The sequence below is a fragment of the Rhineura floridana genome, chromosome 18 (assembly GCF_030035675.1).
Source record: "Rhineura floridana isolate rRhiFlo1 chromosome 18, rRhiFlo1.hap2, whole genome shotgun sequence".
NCBI lineage: Eukaryota > Metazoa > Chordata > Lepidosauria > Squamata > Rhineuridae > Rhineura > Rhineura floridana.
Genome location: NC_084497.1, coordinates 5299848 through 5322313, shown reverse-complemented (window position 1 = coordinate 5322313; position 22466 = coordinate 5299848). Strand labels below are relative to the sequence as shown.

General features: G+C 46.9%; 1 protein-coding gene across 2 annotated transcripts in view; it reads left to right on the top strand.

Annotated features, from left to right (window-relative positions):
* The window catches only part of CRLF1 (cytokine receptor like factor 1), a 35759-nt gene that overhangs the window by 1945 nt on the left and 11348 nt on the right, over nucleotides 1–22466 (top strand). For both annotated transcript variants that reach the window (XM_061600841.1, XM_061600842.1), the window contains exons 2-4: nucleotides 18450–18728; nucleotides 19965–20028; nucleotides 20924–20989. In XM_061600841.1, the coding sequence (XP_061456825.1) occupies nucleotides 18450–18728; nucleotides 19965–20028; nucleotides 20924–20989 (409 nt within the window). The remainder of the gene's footprint in view (nucleotides 1–18449; nucleotides 18729–19964; nucleotides 20029–20923; nucleotides 20990–22466) is intronic.

The window sequence follows — 22466 nt, the reverse complement described above, 5'->3', positions numbered from 1 at the left end:
GCCGTGAAATATTTAAATCCATCTTTTTTAACCTTCCTTTTTTAACCTGCTGGTTTAAGCAATCACATCCCCCTTTCCAAACCCCTCGTAAGTTTCCCAAATGTTACGTCTTATACGGTTTCCGACAACCCTAACCCCCTGTAAAAACGGATGGCCCAGAAATCTGTTCTTCACCCGTGTGCGTGTGTGAGTGTGTGAGAGAGAGATCCCAAATATTAGGTGGGATCTTGGAGTGCAGCATGGAGATTGATCCTGCTAAAAATTGATGGCAAAAAGATTAATCTATCCCACTGATGAATAATCTACACACACCCCACCAGGAGAAAACAAAAAAATATTCCCACTGCCTAAAGCACACACAGAGAGAATTTCTCAAACCAATAAAGGCAAATCTACATTAAATCCTGGGCCATTACAAGTCTATCCGGCCATTTCCACCTCATAAATCTTATAGCATAAGAGTAATATCTATCCCCTCTCCAAAGATTTAAAATCTTAATCCCACACAGAACAAACAAAACTATCGTTTTCTGTCGCTAGCTCCCAGAGAATCCTGCAGACGTATTTCTAGATAACGGGCAAAACAGAATCTACTATTTCACTCTGACTTATTGCTCTATACCTGAACATGAAATGGGTGTGTGCGTGTTTTAAATAGATCTGTAATCATCCTTGCAGATCCCTGGGGCCAAACGCTGGCGTAAAAATGTTCTTTCTTTTTTTTAAATAAGCCAGTACAGAATCCACACCTCAACTTTCTACAGACAAGCTCATCCCAGAGTGCAGCCAATAGATCCTCCCCCTTCCCACCCCTCCCCTCCAAAAAAATCCTGATCATAGTAGAGAGTCAAATCTTCTCACCCCACAGTGGAGGATGCTAGATAATCTCCCTAACACCCTTCAAGGTAGCAAGAAAACTACCTGTCCTGCCCCAGAGAGGACATCTATATACCTGCCTCCTTGGATGAATGGATCTTCTTCACTTTACTCTACATGGGGAAATGTATATATATATATATATGGTTTCTGTAGCGTCATCAACTTACACTATGGTTTACAGCAGTAGATTTTTAATTTACTGAGCAGTAGGTTTTTTTTGTAAATGACCCAAAAAGATTGGAGTAGTAAATATTTCTGTATACCAGATTTCTATATACCCTCCCCCCCCAAAAAAATTGCTCCTTTGTCTTACGGACAATGGGAAGCTTTGTTTTTCCGAGGGGGGGGGATTCTCTGCATGATTTTCTAACCCAAACAATTAATGTTAGATGTTGTGGCAGGATGGAGGAGAAGGGGAATCGACTCTTTGAAGCCTTCCCTCATCTCTCTAACCTAGGCCAAGGGCCCTCTGCCAGGTACCTTGCCTGCTGTTGAGGCATGTTTGTTGGGAATCAGAATAGAAAAATACTAAAACTGCACCAGGGATTTTCTTTTTTATTTTCTTTCTTTTTCAAAAGGGCCTTCGCCAGCCAGATGGCATTATCGTCAGGAGGAGGACTTCCCCCCCCCTTCTTCTGGTATTTGAAATGTTCCCACAAGCGTGCCTGGGTTCGAACTTTGGTGGGCGGGGGGGGGCAAATGTCTTGCAAGGAAAAATGGACATGCCTCTCCGCAGAGCCAAGTGGAAAGTGAATTTCCACAAGCTTCATTCCCCCGTCCCCCCCCCCCCTCGAGTGTTGTAAACACAAAATTAGGCTTTCGTTCCTGGAACAGATTTCGTCCATTCCTTCCCCCCCCCAACACAGGAGGTGATGACTGTGGAGGACATTCTACCCCCCTCCCCAGCACAACACTGCGCTCCTGAAACAGGAAGTTTACACTTCCTCTTTAGGGTGAGAAATTTGTCCAAGGAGCTGATTTTTTTTTTTTTGAGTGCGCACGATGCGCAACCAGGCCAAGAAAAACTTCTGTCGCTGTTGGGATGGCCAGACACCCTCCCTCCCCACCCCTCACCCCGCTGAACAGCTTGTCCAGGAACACAATTCCGTCACACTTCACAGCGAGGAACTGGAGCGAAACCGATCGCCAGGACAGCGTTGCTCAGAGCAGCACCTGTGTCCGAGAGCCTGCTCATGTGCAGCTAGGCCCACTCCGGAAAATTTCCGCTCCTCGTTGCACCCCATATGAGTCTATAGAAGGTACGGCCAGCACAGTTACTCAAGCAGGGACACAGTGGACAGACTCCTGGAGCTGTAGGTCAGTGGCACAGCATCTGCTTTGCATGCAGAAAGACCCAGGTTCCATCCCCAGCAACATTTCCAGATAGGGCTGGGACAGACTCCCTGCTTGAAACCCTGGAGAGCTGCTGCCGGTCAGTGCAGACAATGCTGCGCTAGATGAACCAACAGCCTGATTCAGTATAAAGCAGTTTCTTATGCGCCCTGCCCCTGAGTATATTATTTTTTTCCCTCCTTTCCTTTCAAGAGCATCAGGGATAGCCCAGCAAACTTCTTAAACATTTATTATTAGTTAAGATTATGATTATTTCATCAACAGTACATATGATGCCTTCGCTAGGAAACGTAAGCAACAGAGAATGCTTTGCCAAAAAAAGACCAAAAAAAGACACGGATTTGCATAAAATGGGCCTATTTATATGCACAGATGCAAATTTAGAAATTATGCTTATATGGCAGCTTACAGGAAACTGCCTTATACTGAGTCAGACCCACTGGTCCAACTAGGCCAGTACTGTCTACACTGACTGGCAGCGTGTTTCAGGGATGAACGTAGGATCTTCTGCATGCAAAGGAGGCATTCTACCCACTGAGGATGGCCCTTTACATCTCTGCATAGTGGAGAAGGCTGGCCAGAGGAGATGTGTGCCTGCTCCCCTCTCTCTCCCTGTCCATCTCTCTTTTTTTTAAAAAAAATCAGAATCATAGAATAGTAGAGTTGGAAGGGGCCTATAAGGCCATCCAGTCCAACCCCCTGCTCAATGCAGAAATCCAAATCAAAGCATTCCCGACAGGTGGCTGTCCAGCTGCCTCTTGAAGGCCTCCAGTGTCGGAGAGCCCACTACCTCTCTAGGTCATTGGTTCCATTGTCACATAACTCTATCAAGTTAAATGTATTACTATATTTTTTCCCAACCTTTCCTCCAACGAGCTCAAGGCGGCAATGTACACAATTCTCTCCCTCCCCATTTAATCCTCACAATAACCCAGTGAGGTAGGCTAGGCTAGTCTGAGAGCTGAAAGAAACAGTGACTGACACCAGGTCACCTGTGGCCATGTAGGGATTTGAACCCTGGTCCCCCACGTCCTAGTCCAACACATTCACATAAAGGTTCCCAAACTGTGGTCCATGGAGCACCACCAGTGGCCTGCGAGCTTCATTCGGGTGACCTGTCGGCATTAGACATGCATATTGATTTCTAAGTTGCATTTTATGGCTTCCTTTACTTTTACACTGTATCTTACTGTGTTGCAATTTGAATTCCATGGGAATGTAACGAAAACCGTAAAAATAAAATTAGAAAAACATGCAGCATCGAGAACAGCCCGTTACAATGGCTTCAACAGGCAGGAAAGTCATTAAGTGGTCCACCAAGACCCTCAGCAATTTACAAGTGGTCTGTGGGGGACAAATGTTTGGGAGCCACTGCTGCGATCGTTACATTACGCCGGCTCTCGCCGGCTCTGGAACTCTGGACAGCCACTGCCAGTCAGTGTAGACAGGAGTGAGCCAGATGTGCCAACAGTCCGACTCAGTATAAGGCAGTGTCTATGTTCCTCTATAAAGCAGCCTTTTATCCAGAAACGGTTCTGATTAAAGGGCTGCTTTAAGCTACCTTATACTGAGGACTACAATCTTTTTTTTTAAGGCCTTAACAGCAGGTAGAAGAGGACCTGCTCTGCATGCAGAAGGCCCCCGGTTCTATCTCCGGCATCTACAGATACTTGGGCAGCAGCAGCAGAGGAAATGACCTCACGTGAAGAGGATCTGTGGGAGAGTCACAGTCCTGGTTCAGAAACAAAATGTTGTGACAGAACACACTATACCACTTCAGACTGCCAGGGTTGGACAGGTGGATGTGGAACCACATTTTTTGAACGTTCTTCCCGTGTTTTAAAAAAAAAAAAGCTCCCTGCAAGTAGGGGAGATGAGTGGACTAGAACCTCTCCCCCTAATGTGCTAGGTTTCTAAGTGCAGGGAGCAATTTAGAACCTCTCCCCCTAGCGTGCTAGATTTCTAAGTGCAAGGACCAGTTTAGACCTCCCCCTAAAGTGCTAGGTTTCTAAGTGCAGGGCGCAGTTTAGAACCTCTCCCCCTAACGTGCTTGCTAGATTTCTAAGTGCAGGGAGCAGTTTAGGCAGGCATCTTTTTTCTTACTTAGCATAATGCATTCTTCTTTTCTTTCTCATGGAGGGGCAACAAAGATGGTGAAATCCCATGTCCTCCCTGCAAGCACTGGAAAATCTTACCTCAAACTGAGATTTTTTGCAGGCAATGTCCAAGCATCTTTTTTGTAGCCTTATAGGCTAGAAACATGAAAGGTGGAATTCTTGAAGGTTCCTGACTCCGGCACATTGCATTATCTTCCCCCACTCCGGACTCCAGCAAATCCCTGCAGAATTGAAAATAAAACCAGACTCTTGATTATGTAGCCCAAAACCCCCTCAAAAACCAGCGCAATTAAAATTTCTCGCTGGCCACAGAATGCTGACTGAAATGGAATGGAGTATCACAAAGGAGGGCATGTCTGGCTGGCTGGTACCCTGAACAGCAACACCCGACAGTGCAACATTTTGCTGTGGGTCTCGCTTGTACGTATGGTCCTGGGATATGCATTCCTCTTTAGGTGATTTGCATTACTTCAAAACATAGCCCCACTACACATTTAAAGCAGTGTCATAGCACTTTACAGCACTATGTATCTTTGCAGCGGGGAAGCCATGACTGTTTACAATGGCTTCCCGGCTGCAAAGAATCCTGGGAACTGTAGTTTGTTCAAGGTGATGAGAGTTGTTAGAAGACTCTCCACAGAGCTGCAATTCCCAGAGTTCCCTGGGAAGAGGGACCGATTGCTAAACCCCACTGGGAATCATAGCACCCTGAACGAACTACATTTCCCAGGATTCTTTAGGGGAAGCCATGACTGTTTAAAGTGCCATGACATTGCTTTAAATGTATATTGCAGATGAAGCCAACAACAAGCAAGCCCTGCTGCATTTGGGAGGCCCTTTCGCTCATCCTTAGAAGAAGTATTCCCGTGTCTCAATCAATGAACCAGGATCTGGGAGCCCAGGGTTCAAATCCTCAGTCAGCCATGAAGCACACTGGGTGACCTTGGGGGGCCAGTCACTGCCTCTCAGACTAAGCTACTTCACAGGGCTGTTGTTGTGAGGATAAAACAGAGAGGAAGAGAGAAACATATATGTCACCTTGAGTTCCTTGGAGGAAAAGAGTGCAGGACACGGAAGAATGGGCTCAAGTTGCAGGAAGCCAGATTTCAACTGGACATCAGGAAAAACTTCCTGTTAGAGCCATACGACAATGGAACCAATGACCTAGAGAGGTAGTGGGCTCTCCGACACTGGAGGCCTTCAAGAGGCAGCTGGACAGCCATCTGTCGGGAATGCTTTGATTTGGATTCCTGCATTGCGCAGGGGGTTAGACTTGATGGCCTTACAGGCCCCTTCCAACTCTACTATTCTACGATTCTATGAAAGGTGGGATATAAATGCAGTAAATCAATAAACAGGGTGCCTCTCTTCAGATGGGGCTATAAACTCTCTGTCTCTCAGACCAGAACCCCAATGTCTTCAGTTGCCTCTCCACCTCTTGACATTAATTAGCGAGATGTTAAAACGAGTTTCCATTGGGGATTAGGTTTCGGCAACGCTGCAATTAGCCAGCAGACAGGAAATGAAGACTTCATACCCCCTCCCCCCAAAAAACCTCTACCCCACACACCCTTAATTCTACAGGTTCTGGTACAGTCCAGGAATTGATTGCTAAACAGCTGGGATAGCTAAGAAGAAATCCTACAATTGACTGAGGTCACCAAAGCCCAATTAACTCCCCGGGCCAACTCCCTAGGGAAATCAAGCTGGCTGGGACGTTGCAACCTCGTGGGTCTCTCGTAAAATCCCAGAGTGGGGTGGGGTGGGGGCGGACTATGGAACTGTAATTTGGGAGCAGGTTTATTTTGCACGTTTAGAAGGTGGAGGGTGCACGCACTAAATTTAAGCAAACGTTGTTATGATGCTTCCCACACCTAGACTGATATTTTAATCTAATCAGGATATCAAACTCGTATCACTGAACAGTAAAGTCAGGATCATTCAGACCATGGTATTCCCGGTCTCTATGTATGGATGTGAAAGTTGGACAATGAAAAAAGCGGGTAAGAGAAAAATCCACTCATTTGAAATGTGGTGTTGGAGGAGAGCTTTGCAGATACCGTGGAGTGCGAAAAAGACAAATAATTGGGTGTTAGAACAAATTAAACCAGAACTGTCACTAGAAGCTAAAATGATGAAACTGAGGTTCTCATACTTTGGACACATCATGAGAAGACATGATTCATTAGAAAAGAGAATAATGCTGGGGAAAACGGAAGGGAATAGAAAAAAAGGAAGGCCAAACAAGAGATGGATTGATTCCATAAAGGAAGCCACAGACCTGAACTTACAAGATCTGAACAGGGTGGTTCACGACAGATGCTCTTGGAGGTCGCTGATTCAAGGGTCACCATAAGTCGTAATTGACTTAAAGGCACATAACAACAATCAAACTCTTTTAGTAAAAGAACTGTAGGCTACCTTGAGTTGGGAGGTGTGTGTGTGGGGGGGAAGTGAACTGAAGTGAGAATTTGCAAAATTCAACCAGACCAAGAATCCACCTAGGCCAAGGGTCTAATGCGGCCCTTCAGGCCTCTCTGTCCGGCCCACAGAACACTCCCCAGGCAACATCCCATCAACGGCCCTGCTTTGTGTCCTTGGATGTGTTTTGCCTGGCTTGAAATGTGCCCTTGAACTCTGATCATGGCCATCGCTTGCCTGGATGAAGGACAGAGAGGAGGAGTGTGTGTAGAAAGTAGCCTAACTGTGCAAAGGAAAAATTTACATAAGAACATAAGAAGAGCCTGCTGGATCAGGCCAGTGGCCCATCTAGTCCAGCATCCTGTTCTCACAGTGGCCAACCAGGTGCCTGGGGGAAGCCTGCAAGCAGGACCCGAGTGCAAGAACACTCTCCCCTCCTGAGGCTTCCGGCAACTGGTTTTCAGAAGCATGCTGCCTCTGACTAGGGTGGCAGAGCACAGCCATCATGGCTAGTAGCCATTGATAGCCCTGTCCTCCATGAATTTGTCTAATCTTCTTTTAAAGCCATCCAAGCTGGTGGCCAATACTGCATCTTGTGGGAGCAAATTCCATAGTTTAACTATGCGCTGAGTAAACAAGTACTTCCTTTTGTCTGTCCTGAATCTTCCAACATTCAGCTTCTTTGAATGTCCACGAGTTCTAGTATTATGAGAGAGGGAGAAGAACTTTTCTCTATCCACTTTCTCAATGCCATGCATAATTTTATACACTTCTATCATGTCTCCTCTGACCCGCCTTTTCTCTAAACTAAAAAGCCCCAAATGCTGCAACCTTTCCTCGTAAGGGAGTCGTTCCATCCCCTTGATCATTCTGGTTGCCCTCTTCTGAACCTTTTCCAACTCTATAATATCCTTTTTGAGATGAGGCGACCAGAACTGTACACAGTATTCCAAATGCGGCCGCACCACAGATTTATACAACGGCATTATGATATCGGCTGTTTTATTTTCAATACCTTTCCTAATTATCGCTAGCATGGAATTTGCCTTTTTCACAGCTGCCGCACACTGGGTCGACATTTTCATCGTGCTGTCCACTACAACCCCGAGGTCTCTCTCCTGGTCGGTCACCGCCAGTTCAGACCCCATGAGCGTATATGTGAAATTCAGATTTTTTGCTCCAATATGCATAATTTTACACTTGTTTATATTGAATTGCATTTGCCATTTTTCTGCCCATTCACTCAGTTTGGAGAGGTCTTTTTGGAGCTCTTCGCAATCCCTTTTTGTTTTAACAACCCTGAACAATTTGGTGTCATCAGCAAACTTGGCCACTTCACTGCTCACTCCTAATTCTAGGTCATTAATGAACAAGTTGAAAAGTACAGGTCCCAATACCGATCCTTGAGGGACTCCACTTTCTACAGCCCTCCATTGGGAGAACTGTCCGTTTATTCCTACTCTCTGCTTTCTGCTTCTTAACCAATTCCTTATCCACAAGAGGACCTCTCCTCTTATTCCATGACTGCTAAGCTTCCTCAGAAGCCTTTGGTGAGGTACCTTGTCAAACGCTTTTTGAAAGTCTAAGTACACTATGTCCACTGGATCACCTCTATCTATATGCTTGTTGACACTCTCAAAGAATTCTAATAGGTTACTGAGACAGGACTTTCCCTTGCAGAAGCCATGCTGGCTCTGCTTCAGCAAGGCTTGTTCTTCTATGTGCTTAGTTAATCTAGCTTTAATAATACTTTCTACCAGTTTTCCAGGGACAGAAGTTAAGCTAACTGGCCTGTAATTTCCGGGATCCCCTCTGGATCCCTTTTTGAAGATTGGCGTTACATTTGCCACTTTCCAGTCCTCAGGTACGGAGGAGGACCCAAAGGACAAGTTACATATTTTAGTTAGCAGATCAGCAATTTCACATTTGAGTTCTTTGAGAACTCTCGGGTGGATGCCATCCGGGCCCGGTGATTTGTCAGTTTTTATATTGTCCATTAAGCTTAGAACTTCCTCTCTCGTTACCGCTATTTGTCTCAGTTCCTCAGAATCCCTTCCTGCAAATGTTAGTTCAGGTTCAGGGATCTGCCCTATATCTTCCACTGTGAAGACAGATGCAAAGAATTCATTTAGCTTCTCTGCAGTCTCCTTATCGTTCTTTAGTACACCTTTGACTCCCTTATCATCCAAGGGTCCAATCGTCTCCCTAGATGGTCTCCTGCTTTGAATGTATTTATAGAATTTTTTGTTGTTGGTTTTTATGTTCTTAGCAATGTGCTCCTCAAATTCTTTTTTAGCATCCCTTATTGTCTTCTTGCATTTCTTTTGCCAGAGTTTGTGTTCTTGTTTATTTTCTTCATTCGGACAAGACTTCCATTTTTTGAAGGAAGACTTTTTGCCTCTAAGAGCTTCCTTGACTTTGCTCGTTAACCATGCTGGCATCTTCTTGGCCCTGGCGGTACCTTTTCTGATCTGCGGTATGCACTCCAGTTGAGCTTCTAATATAGTGTTTTTAAACAACTTCCAAGCATTTTCGAGTGATGTGACCCTCTGGACTTTGTTTTTCAGCTTTCTTTTTACCAATCCCCTCATTTTTGTGAAGTTTCCTCTTTTGTAGTCAAATGTGACCGTGTTGGATTTTCTTGGCAATTGGCCAGTTACATGTATGTTTAATTTAATAGCACTGTGGTCACTGCTCCCAATCGGTTCAACAACACTTACATCTCGCACCAGGTCCCGGTCCCCACTGAGGATTAAGTCCAGGGTTGCCGTCCCTCTGGTCGGTTCCATGACCAACTGGTCTAGGGAATAGTCATTTAGAATATCTAGGAACTTTGCTTCTTTGTCATGACTGGAACACATATGCAGCCAGTCTATGTCCGGGTAGTTGAAGTCACCCATTACTACCACATTTCCTAGTTTGGATGCTTCCTCAATTTCATATCTCATCTCAAGGTCTCCCTGAGCATTTTGATCAGGGGGACGATAGATCGTTCCCAGTATTAAGTCCCTTCTGGGGCATGGTATCACCACCCACAACGATTCTGTGGAGGAGTCTGCCTCTTTTGGGGTTTCGAGCTTGCTGGATTCAATGCCTTCTTTCACGTATAGAGCGACTCCGCCACCAATACGTCCTTCCCTGTCCTTCCGATATAGTTTATATCCAGGGATAACCGTATCCCACTGGTTTTCTCCATTCCACCAGGTCTCCGTTATGCTCACTATATCAATGCTCTCCTCTAAGACCAAGCACTCCAGTTCTCCCATCTTGGTTCGCAGGCTCCTAGCATTAGCGTACAGGCACTTGTAAGCAGTGTCTCTCTTCAAGTGTCTTTGGCACTTGTGGTTAGGCCTGTGGTAATTTTGCTCCACCCACTTTGGCCTCTGGCACTGTCCACCACTGGCATGTGGCCCTCAGAAGGTTGCCCAGAAAGGAATGTGGCCCTCGAGCTCAAAAAATGTTCCCCACTTCTGATGTAGGCTCCAGCTATAGCTGGCAAGACGCTTCTACAAAGCCAAGGCGTAACAATCAGCATGCCGTAAGGGTAGGAACGGAAAGATCTGCCTGTTTCGGTTCTCTGAGTGTCTCATTTTTCCAATCTTATATTCAGCTCTCCAGGTTTATGCGGGAATTTCCGATTTATATAAAAAGATTTATATAAAAAGAAATCCTCATGACAATTCTCCAGCATTTTAGCGTGGACTTCTCCTAACACACCCGTTTTTGTAGCAAGTTTTGACTAATGTACACATTTTGCAAGCCATTTCTTGTCATATAATGCATTTGCATTTTATTTTCACTCATATATTCATTTTTAAGCACGCTTTCCCCTTGCATATGAATTTCTGCAAGCATTATTTGGCTGACAAACTGCATTGCAAAATGCGATTAAGTGTGAATTTCGAAGGATGGCTGTGAGTTTCAGTTCTCAGATCGTTCCAGAAAGTGCGAATTTGATAGATTCAGCTTGAAATGCGAACTGAACCAAACGTGTTGCCTATCCCTACGTAAGAGGCTAAAGATTTATGTTGGGGAGACCTGGGTTCAAATCCTGACGGAAGGCTTTACACTCACCATCTCCTTAGCCTAACCTACCACTACAGTTACAAGCAGAGGGCTTAAGCTCTTTAGAACAAGGGCGATATCATAAATAACAAAATAGTGTCAAGAGCCTTTTCCACCCCCTGCCCCCTGTTGCTTGCCTCCAGCATCTGGTACTCCAAGGTAGACTGCCTTTGATCCTGGAGGATCCACTCAGGTGCCATGGCTAATACCGGCTGCTAGGCCAATCCTCCGAGAATATGCTGACTCCCATCTGAAAGCCATCCAAGTCCAATGACAACTATCTGGGGTGGGGGTGGTCACTGTTGTAACGCAAAATGTTTAGAAAGCACCGGGTTGACAAAGGCTGCTACGGACCCACAAATACACAAGCTCAATAAACAAACAGCATATTTTCTAAAAATGCAAACAACCTGTTTGTGTGCTGTTCAGTCAACTGTAATTTATTGTCAATCCTACCACCACCCAGATCATAACTAATTTCCCCAAAAACATATTTGTCGATTCAAAGTCTGCCTTTTTTCCTTTTCTTTTAAAGGGCGACTCCAGCATAATAAAATCTAAAACAATAAAGAGATGTTCGTTATGTTTATAGAACTGTAAACATCCAGGGATTAGGGACGTTTCCGTTTAAATAAGCACAGAGGTAAATCTATATGTTTATTATGATTAGGAAGGCTTTCGTAGATCCATTCACTTAAAAGATGCCTCTCCCGTTGCGTCTGCAGTGTTCAAGGCAGCTTCTGAAATATATTTTGTTAAAAACCCTGACAATAACTTCCCTCTCGTTCTGTTCTTAAAGAGAGGGAAAAGGACAGAAACACTTAAAATGCTTGCAAATTTCAAACGTTATGAATTCAGAGTACAGTAGACCCATTACAATGGATGGACTTCATTTCATTTATTTTGTATTTATGACATTTGTATCCTCTAGGAGCTCAAGGTGGCACACAAACATGGTTCCCCCCCTCCCGATTTCATCCTCACAACAACCCTGTGAGGTAGGCTAGGCTGAGAGTAGGGATGTGCTAGAATTCTGCACAATTCCGATTTGGTACCGAATTTTCCATTAATTCCCTTATTCGCTATCGTTGTGGATTTTTATGCAATGATTTCCCATGGTCACTTTTGGAAATGGATATTTTTTTAAAAAATCCACATCTAAAATATTGATATTAATATTGATATTTTCATTGATATTTCCTTTAAAAATATTGATATTAATATTTTTTCTGATGGGAAAAAAACCCCAGATCAGTAAAAGCAGCGGCTGGCAGACAAAGACCAACCTCAAATCGATACCGCCTGTTAGATCGACAGAATGCTTCCAAACCAGCACCGGCCAACAGATCCCATCCCTATCTGAGAGATATAGTGACTGGCCCCCAACGTAGCCCAGTGAGGTTCATGGCCAGGCAGGGCTTTGAACCCCGGTCTCCCTGGTCCCATCCTGCACTCAAAGGTAGGGAGAGGAGGTACCAGACCCAATGAGATGCACAGCCACCGCCGATTGGTTGCAATGCAGTCAGGTGGGGATTAGACCAAAATTGGCAAGGCACTGCACAATTCACCCTTGAGGACTAGCCTCTGCTGGCCATACAGGAGAACTTACTCAAGTTAACAAAACAACAGCACCATCGACTACCAGCACAGACAAAACCACCCATTTAAGCCTATGTTTAAAACTACCCATGATCTAAATGTGCCAATGAAAGCCTAGGTATTTTGGCCTTACTTACGGGCTAATTCAAGGATTCAGCCAGTGACTTGAGGAGGGGGCGTCCCTTGCAGGTTCCACAAAGGCTGCAAAAATTTCAAGAGCAGTCAGACGGAAATTGCTCCAGTGGCGGTAATTGGCTGCGCCGCAGCATTTCAGCCACCAGATGGCAGCACCAAATCTAGACTCCAACCAGCAGGGGGCAGCAAAATGGCTTCTATTGGACCTTTTGGTCTCTCTGCAGTTGCAGCCCATAGGGACAGGGCGGAAAACAGGATCTGGTCGGTGGGCCGGATCTCAAAAGTACACACATGGAGCCCTGTTCTCACTAGGCCCCTGATCTAACCTGCCAGCAACACCACCACCAAAGAAACATCCGGGCCCAGTTCAAAGTCAGGGTCCAAACCAGCCGAGTCCACGCCAAAGGCTTGTGCCAGAGGCAAGCTGAGAGCACGCCAAGCTCAAGGTTCAGTCCGTTCACGGGTAAAGCCGAAAGGCTGGCTTGGGGTCAGCAGGCGCTCAGCTAGCAGGCAGAGCACAGGGCTGGCGCATAGATGTTGTCCCAGCAGCTCTTCCAGCCTGGCAATGGGGCTTTTGAGCTGGAGCTGCTGGAACAACATCCCTGCCTCAGCCAAACCTTTACTCCCAAGGAAACCTTTATGCCAGAGGAGACCTTGCCTCTGCCCCTTGTCGCAGGACCCTGGCCCCTAGATGGATCCCGGCCGAGCCCTGGGTCTGACACCTGACACAGAGAGAGACAAGACACACAAGTGGATGAGTGGAGCTTCCCGCCTGCCAACATCACCCGTTCTTACAATCTTCTGCTTTGTGTGTTCCCCTCCTCTGCACCTGGGCTGAGCATGCTTTGCAGATGGCAGCTGTTAACCCCAGTCTGGGTGGCACCAATGCATAACGTGAGCATAGGACGGTTCTATTAATTATATTAGTTTTATCAGCTGAGATCAGAGCGCCCTCCTTCCTTTCCATAGCCAAGGTCAAGCCATTGCATGTGTTGTCCTATTTGCTCCTACTTCATTTTGTAGCAGCTTTCAGATGACAGCATAATAATAATAATAATAATAATAATAATTGTCACTGTTGATAGAATGATTCCATCAAGGAAGCCGCAGACCTGAACTTACAAGATCTGAACAGGGTGGTTCACGACAGATGCTGTTGGAGGTCGCTGATTCGTAGGGTCGCCCTAAGTCATAATCGACTTGAAGGCACATAACAACAACAACTGTCATTGTTATTATTATTATTATTTAATGTATAACAAAAAGGGATGGGGGGAAGTTTGTAGTTCCAGCCACTTTAATCAGTTTCCCCTCGTCCCCTCCAGCTGCTGAGCGATGATAATAATTTCAAAAAGGAAATGTCGTCAAAGCAGCCATCCAAAAGAGAAGGATAAATGTTCCCCACACCTAGGAAATGTGGTTTCACTTCCCGGTATTACTTAACACCTGATCAGTAAAATATATGTAATAAACATTTCACAAGAAAGCAAGAAAATCTCTTGCAGACATGTACCGGGTCAGAACTAAGCACTCCACATCATCCACCTCTCTCTCGGTTTTCCCCTCTTCGCGGTTTGCCTCTCCAATTTGAAAATGTTGCACCTTTCCCTTGTAAAACACATGTTTAAGTCGTCATCTGTGGAGGGGAGAGAGAGGAAAAAGGGGACCTATTACTTGGGGTTGCAGGGGAGACAACAGGCCCCTCCTGTTTATCAAGGGCAGGAATCACATCTGTCTCCATGATGGACAGACACGTGGGTGTTTTTGTATTTTGTTTGAGCAATGGTACATTTGGCAATGCTTTCGGGGGGGCCGCTGCGGAGAGGCCCTCGTCTCTGCAAGCCTTGGCTGCAGAGGTATCCTCCCTCTCCAGAGCAGGCCTTGGAGATTTCGGACTCTCGAATCAAAGCAGTGCGCTTGGGCGGTGGATATACTTAGAAGACTTCCTGGGGGCCCTCTTTGAGGGCAAACCTGACCTCCCTTTGATTCGGTAATTGCTAGGTTGGATGTCCCCGTCCTGTGGCAGTTTCTAAGTTTGGATCCGCCAGTCTCCGCGGCTGCCCCTCGAGTCTGCAAGAGGTTTCGTGCATCGGCCAGCATCTGGGTACAAGGGCGCCCAGCTGCAGGCAGTTTTTTTCAGTGACATTGGGGCGACAGGCACACAGGAAGCTGCCTTAGACCGAGTCAGACCATGCGGTGCATCTAGCTCAGTGTTGCCTACACCGACTGGCAACGGCTCCCTGGGGTTACAGGCAGGGTCCTCTCTCTGCCCTACCTGGAGATGCCAGGGATTAAACCTGGGCCTTTCTACAGGCAGGGCAGATACTCTGCCACTGAGCAAATCAGACCACTGGGTAACATGTAGCTCAGAATCTCCTCCTATCATATACATACAACACATTGCCCTTTCGTTCTGGGGGGTCCTAACGTGGTGCCCATGAGCACCATTGCCCCCTCAAGATACCCTCTTGCTGCCCAATGCTCTCCACCCATTTTTTTAAAAAAAGTGTTATTGGGGGGTTGCTTCTTGGGGTCAGTAAGCCTGGTTCTTTTGGGGGGTGTTTTAATTTGGGAAGGGAGTATAGGCACCCTTCCCATCGTCTGGTGTGGGTGCTCTGAGCACCATCAGTTTTTCCTTCTGCAAAATGCATACTTGCAGAAGAGGGCAACCAGAATGATCAAGGGGATGGAGTGACTCCCTTACGAGGAAAGGTTGCAGCATTTGGGGCTTTTTACTTTAGAGAAAAGGCGGGTCAGAGGAGACATGATAGAAGTGTATAAAATTATGCATGGCATTGAGAAAGTGGATAGAGAAAAGTTCTTCTCCCTCTCTCATAATACTAGAACTTGTGGACATTCAAAGAAGCTGAATGTTGGAAGATTCAGGACAGACAAAAGGAAGTACTTCTTTACTCAGTGCATAGTTAAACTATGGAATTAGCTACAAGACGCAGTAATGGCCACCAGCTTGGATGGCTTTAAAAGAAGATGAGACCAATTCATGGAGGACAGGGCTATCAATGGCTACTAGCCATGATGACTGTGCTCTGCCACCCTAGTCAGAGGCAGCATGCTTCTGAAAACCAGTTGCCGGAAGCCTCAGGAGGGGACAGTGATCTTGTGTTCAGGTCCTGCTTGCGGGCTTCTCCCAGGCACCTGGTTGGCCACTGTGAGAACAGGATGCTGGACTACATGGGCCACTGGCCTGATCCAGCAGGCTCTTCTTATGTTATTTCATGGTGTCTTAGCTTTCCAAATGTGTCCCCAGCCCCCAAGGGTTAGGGTGCTCTGCTTTAGTCCAACCACCGCCTAGGGCCAAACAGGTCGGGAAGCTCAGGGTGGCCCCAAAGTAGTTGCGGTTGTAAATGCAGAAGTGGAGAATCGTGCATCTCGCCTCTGCTCTCACACGCATATTCGGCATCCGCCACACTTAGTTGGCAAAGTCCTGATGTCCTGGCATTTGGGCAACACCGTTGGCTGCCAATGGAGTGGCAGGATGATGATGCCACAATATGAAGTATGTTCTACAGCAAGGGTGAACCTCAGGTGTTGAGGTCAAATGCGGCCCTCCCGAGATCGCTACCTGGCCCTCAGAAATCTCCCCACGCCACGCCCATCACTGGCCTTGCTTTGCACCGTCCGTGTTTCTGCCTTGCTGGGGATGGGTGTCCTTGAACTCTGATCAGATGCCCATTACGGGAAGCCCGCAAGCAAGACCCGAGAGCAAAAGCAACTCGCCCCTCCTGCGGTTTCCAGCAACTGGGATTCAGAAGCAGGCTGACCGTAGAGGAAAGGGATAGCCATCGTGGCTAGTAGCCACCAATCGCCTTATCCTCCATCTCTCTGTCTAAACCCCTTTGAAAGCCAAGGTGGATGGCTGCACAAGCTCCTGATCAACACACAGGGCCAAAGTACTGGGGTGGATGTGCCCATTGACCAGGGAGGGGACTGCTCTTATTGGCATCTCTGTGTTCAGCTCAGTCGTTTCAGTTGTTTTGTATCGCTCAACCTGTTGGGTCGAGGCTTTGATACCACACAGCACCGAACAGTGTCGGGGGTTACAGACGGCGCTATCAATCTGCGCCTTCCACACTCATTTGCTGGCCACCCACATCAAAGGCTCACCGAGCGGCTGCTTCTCCCACCCACCTCACACCTGCCCCAGAGATTCAGATAGGGTCAAGTGGACACATCTTGAAACTACCCCGTAGAGAAAGAATGTCAGGCAGCGCCACCTGGTGGCACCAGACCAAAGGACGCCAGAGGTGTCTGCAACTTGAGAGAGTTTTCAGTTTTTAAGACCTCGCAGTCCATGGATTTTAAGCCTCTCCCCAACCCTTCAGGGCCAGAGGATTATTTATTTAAGGAATGTATACCTTACTTTTTACAATTATGTCTCAAAGCGGCTTACAGAAGAGATAAAATGTACAACATACAAACATGAAGACATCAGAAAACAGAAAGCATTAGAACGTATGTAGTGCAAAGGCCGTCTGGCATTTGAAATTTCACAGGGATGGTGCCTGCCTGATTTCTGCTGCGAGGGAGTTCCACAGACTTGGAGCAGAGCCCTCCCTCTCCCTCCTTGAAAGAGAGTGATGCTCATTCATTTTTGTGAGCCTAAATCCACCTTTGCTTTTGCCAAGTAGTCTGAAAGCAATGACTAGGGTCCATCAAATGGGTGAAGAAAATTGAGCCTCCATTATCAGAGGCAGTCTATCTTTCATTGTCTGTGGTGACCTTCCCTGAGGCATTTGGGCTGCATCAAGGGCGGGCAGCCTCTTTCAGCCAGAGGGCCACATTCCTTTCTGAGCAACCTTCTGAGAGCCACATCCCAGTTCTGGTCAAGACCAAAGCAATAAATACAAATTCTGCGTTTGTACAGTCTATGCAGTGCACATAAAAATTGTTTTAAAAAAGCAGACAACAGATAAAAATCAATTAAAATCAATAATAAAAACAGAAAACTTCCTTTAAATACTTGCTGAGGAAGACTTTGCCAGGCGCCTGAAGTTCAACAGGGACACCCTTCCCTGTTGAACTTCTGGGCAGCCTTTCCAAGAGCCAGATGCCAGTGGTGGGTGGAGCCAGAGAAAAAAGTGGGCGGAGCAACAAATGCAAACGTTACCTCTGTAGAGGAAGCTAGTTTTTATACGTACACCTCTCTGTTTCCATCAACACAGGCAGGAGGCACGATCAGAGTTCAAGGGAACATTTTCCAGCCAGGCAGAAACACTCAAGGTCGATGCAAAGCAGTGTGGTCTGGGGAAGAGACCTGAGGGCCAGAAAGAGAGGCCCTGAGGGCCACATTTGGACTCCAGGTCTCAGGTCCCCCGTTCCTTATTTAGTTGAATGAAATGCTTGGTGCTGATGCCATTAATAACCACAACAACTATAAAATATATTGTAACAATAAATAAGAATCTTATTATGATTATATTAGATATAAAATAATTGATATAATGATTAGTATAATTAATATAATGGTTACTATTAATTATTATAAATAATTATTAGAGAGGCAGCATGGCATAGTGGTTAGAGTGTCAGACTGGGAACCGGGAGAGCAGAGTTCAAATCTGCCCGCTCAGCCATGAGGTTCACTGGGTGGCCTTTGGGGGAGGCAGGCACAGTCTCTCAGCCTGATCTACCTCAGAGGGCTGTTATCAGGATGGAGAGGGAGGAGAACCATGTACGCCATCTTGAGCTCCTTGGAGGGAAAGGAGAGACATAAATATGATAATAGAGAAAATATAATAATAATTCTCCATTGCTGTTATAATTAGTAGCTCCAGAGTGAGCGGATTGCTCCGTATCCAAGTGAGCAAAGGAAGCGATTCATTTTCCGTCTCTCTTTCCCTCTCTCCCTTTCCACTGCAGACCTGGCCATCATAGCCCCCCAAGACCCCACCCTCCTCATTGGCTCTTCGCTCACGGCCAACTGTTCGGTCGCTGCCGACTCGAGCCTGAGGGCCGAGGACCTTTACTGGACCCTGAACGGCCGGCGCCTCCCGCTGGAGGCCTACAAGGTCCTCAGTGCCACCACTCTGAGCCTCACCCTCTCTAAGCTGAACGGATCGCAGCAGCAGTCGGGAGACAACCTGGTCTGCCACAGCAAGGAAGGCGGCATTCTGGCTGGGTCATGCCTCTACGTAGGATGTACGTCTGAGAATCTTCCGCGTCTACCCTCCCCCCCAGTACCGTGAGATAAAAGTGGGACTGGCAACAAAACGTTGCAGTGTGGGGTCTTCCTGCCAGCCATGCCCATTTCAATGATGCTCCATTCCATTCCACCTGCCGGTGAGCCTTCCATCAGTTAGTCAGTGTTCCGAGTCCACTGAGCACACTCAGTCCCCTCATGGGGGGTTTGAGGGGAGGGGAAACCCGAAAGATTTCTTGGGCTTCTGCAAACCTGGGATTCCCCTAGGCCCATTGATACCTCTTGCTTCTCCATAGATCAGGGGTGGGAACCTCACACCGTGGGGCCAAATGCGGCCCTCTGGGCCTCTCTAGCTGGCCTTCAGGACTCTTCCAAGACCACAGCCCCTGACCAGCCCTGCTTTGCCTCCCCTCCTTGAGTGTTTTACCCTGGCTGGAATGTGTGTCTTTGAACTCTCCTACTCTGCAAAGGTAAAATTTGCATGCATCGCTCTGCTCGCTTTTGCCTGTGGCCCCAGAAGGTTTCCCAGAAGAGAATGCGGCCCTCGGGCTGAAAAAGATTTCCTGCCCACATAGCAAACGCTGGTAAAACGCCTCCTGTGAAAAATTACAGTCGTATTCCTGACGTCCAGGAGCGAATGCTCCTAGCTTCGCAGCTGGTACCCAACTGCCTCTGCCCTGTGCTGTTCCCTACGATAGTCCGTCACATAACCCCCCTTTTAAGGCTCATCGGCCCCTTTTCAACGCTTCTCCAAAGGAGCCGGTTCCCACCCTAACAAGCCCCAGCCCCTGCCATTTCCCTCCCCAAGGCCTTTAGGTAACAATAAAAAAGTCTCTGTCCTTGGGAGTTTGTTATGAGACCCACCATCGTAGCCAACACGGGCTACTCCCCAAGACAAAAAGCTATTTTGGCAACGCTCTGTGAAATTACAGTTGTCCAAATCAATATTCGTTAAGATTTTTATCACAGGCTATTTTTAAGATTCTCTCGACAAAGCCTCTTGGGAACTTCGGCTGGGAACAGCAAAGCTTTTTCACCTCCCCACAAACAACCCCCGTCCTGATCGCTCTTACCCAGACGGAGAGGTCTAAATATTGCTTCAGTGCCAAACGAGAGGGGTGCTTCCATTTAAAAAAAAGAGTAAACTAACTGTTCTTTTTCATGAGTTTTAGACATTTACGTCCCCCTGTTAACAGCTCTCTCTGATTCTTTATATATCTATATTTGTCTTCTAGTGCCCCCAGAGAAACCCACCAACATCTCGTGCTGGTCCAAAAATCTGAAGGATCTCACCTGCAGGTAGGGTTGGAAAGAAATGTCTCATTTTTCCAATCTGAAATTCGGTTTTCCACATTTTTGCAGCAATTTGCAATTTTTTTAAAAAAAATCCTCATGAAAACTCTTCAGCATCTTAGTGCCAATTTCTCCTCCTAAACACATTTTTGTCTGCAGTTGTGACTAGCGTACACGTTGCTGCAGGGAGCTTCTCCTCACACAGTGTGTACCTCAGGGAGACAGCTACTTTCACAAGCACTAGGACAGGCAGGACATATTACATCAAACAGAGCATCACCGGCAGGTCCTGCAATATAATTTATGTCATCGAACGCAAAAGACCAGAATGTCATATCCAATGCGTAGGAAAAACCACAACTGACCTACGCACACGCTTCAGAAACCACAAATCGGCAATCTTAACAAAAAAAGTGCAGCAACCGGTTGCAAAACATTTCAACACTGAGGGCCACAGTCTGTTGGACTTTTCTATAACAGCTATAGAGATGCCAACAGATCCAGCAGCATTGACTAAGAGGGAGAACTGTTGGATATCCTGTCCGGACACATTGGCGCCACATGGCCTGAACATGGAGGAAGGTACAAACCAAACCTAGCTTCTGCAAAGGAAGCCCCTCTGAGCATTCCACCCTCAACGCTCTATAACTGCCACCTTGGCATTTGTATGTTAGCAGCTGATGAAGGCGGAAGCTGAAACGTTTTGGTAATACAATAAAAACCTTTGTTTTGTTAATCACAATTACATGTCTTGTTTGGCTGACGAACTGTAATGCAAAATTCAGATAGGTGCAAATTGCGAAGGATGGCTGTGTTTTGAGGCTCAGGTTGTTTCGGAAAGTGCGAGTTTGATAGATTCGGCTTTAAATGCAAACTGAATAAAATCTCTCTGTACCTGCAGGTGGACACCTGGAACAGAAGGCGAGACCTACCTGCACACGAATTACACCCTCAAGTACAAACTGAGGTGAGGCCTGAGGGCAAGGGATCAATGCAGCTGAGGCCCCCCCGACTGCTCTGGTTCTGTGGGTCTGTTCCTGTGTCACTGATGCAATTATAGTGCATTAATGATGGATTTACACTGGACTATCCACACCTCGTTCCACTTTCCTCATTGTTCTGGGATGCTTTTCCAGCGTCGCAACATGATTGCTGTTTTGGAGGAGCATGCTTGTGCATGACACAAGCAAAAGCAGGACAAAGAAAATAACCCGGAACATTCTGGCTAATAACCATCTATTAGATCCTCCGTGGCGCAGAGTGGTAAGCAGCGGTAACGCAGCCGAAGCTGTGCTCACGGCCGGAGTTCGATTCCAACGGAAGGAGGAAGTCGAACCTCCGGTAAAAGGGGTCGAGGTCCACTCAGCCTTCCATCCATCCGTGGTCGGTGAAATGAGTACCCAGCATATGCTGGGGGGTAAAGAAAGGCCGGGAAAGGAACTGGCAATCCCACCCCATATATACGGTCTGCCTAGTAAACATCGCAAGACGTCACCCTAAGAGTCGGAAACGACTCGCACTACAAGTGCGGGGACACCTTTACCTTTTTAACCTGTCTGAGCCTCTTTTAAGAAGAACTCCAGAAAAACCCGACTAGATGAGACCAAAGGTTCGTCTAGATGAAAGATGGAGAAACCTCGGGCCGGGAGCCAAATGTGGCCCTCCAGGCCTCTCCATCTGGCCCCCGGGACTCTCCCAAAGCCACACCCCCTCTCTTCACACCCTCCTTAGTCTGGGTGCAGGACAGAGAGGCAGAGTGGGTAGAAACTAGGCTATTATACAAAGGTAAAATTTACATGGCCTGCTCACCCATGGAAGGTTGCCCGGAAATGAATGCGGCCTTTGGCCTGAAAATGTTCCCACACCCCCAAACCAGAGACTAGCACTCTAATTCCAAGAGCAGGTAAACCAGTGTTTCCAGGGTAGCCCATAAGCAGCACGTAAAGCCAACAGCTCTCTCCTATTGCATGGGTCGCTGGTATCCAGTATGCAGAGGTAGGCTGCTTCTAAACATGGGAGGCATCATAGAGGCATCAGACCCAATGGTGTTCCTTCGATGTTCCTCCTGTGACCCTGCAATGGAACGGTGGCTGAGGGGGACACAAAATTTCAAACAGGGCTGTTGTGGGGGCTAGTGAACAAATTGCCAAGCAACTAAGTTCAAGGTGCTGGTTTGGGTGTATAAAGCCTTATATAGCTTGGGACCAGGATACCTGAAAGATTGTCTTAGCCATTACATACCCAGTCGATCACTGCCCTCCGCAGGCGAGGGCCGTCTGCAGATACCATCTTATCAGGAAATCCGTTCCACACAACATAGGAAGTGGACCATTAGTGCAGTGGCACCGACCCTCTGGAATTCCCTCCCCTTAAATATTAGACAGGCGCCGTCTCTGTTATCTTTTCGGCGCCTACTGAAGACCTTCCTCTGCCAACACACCTTT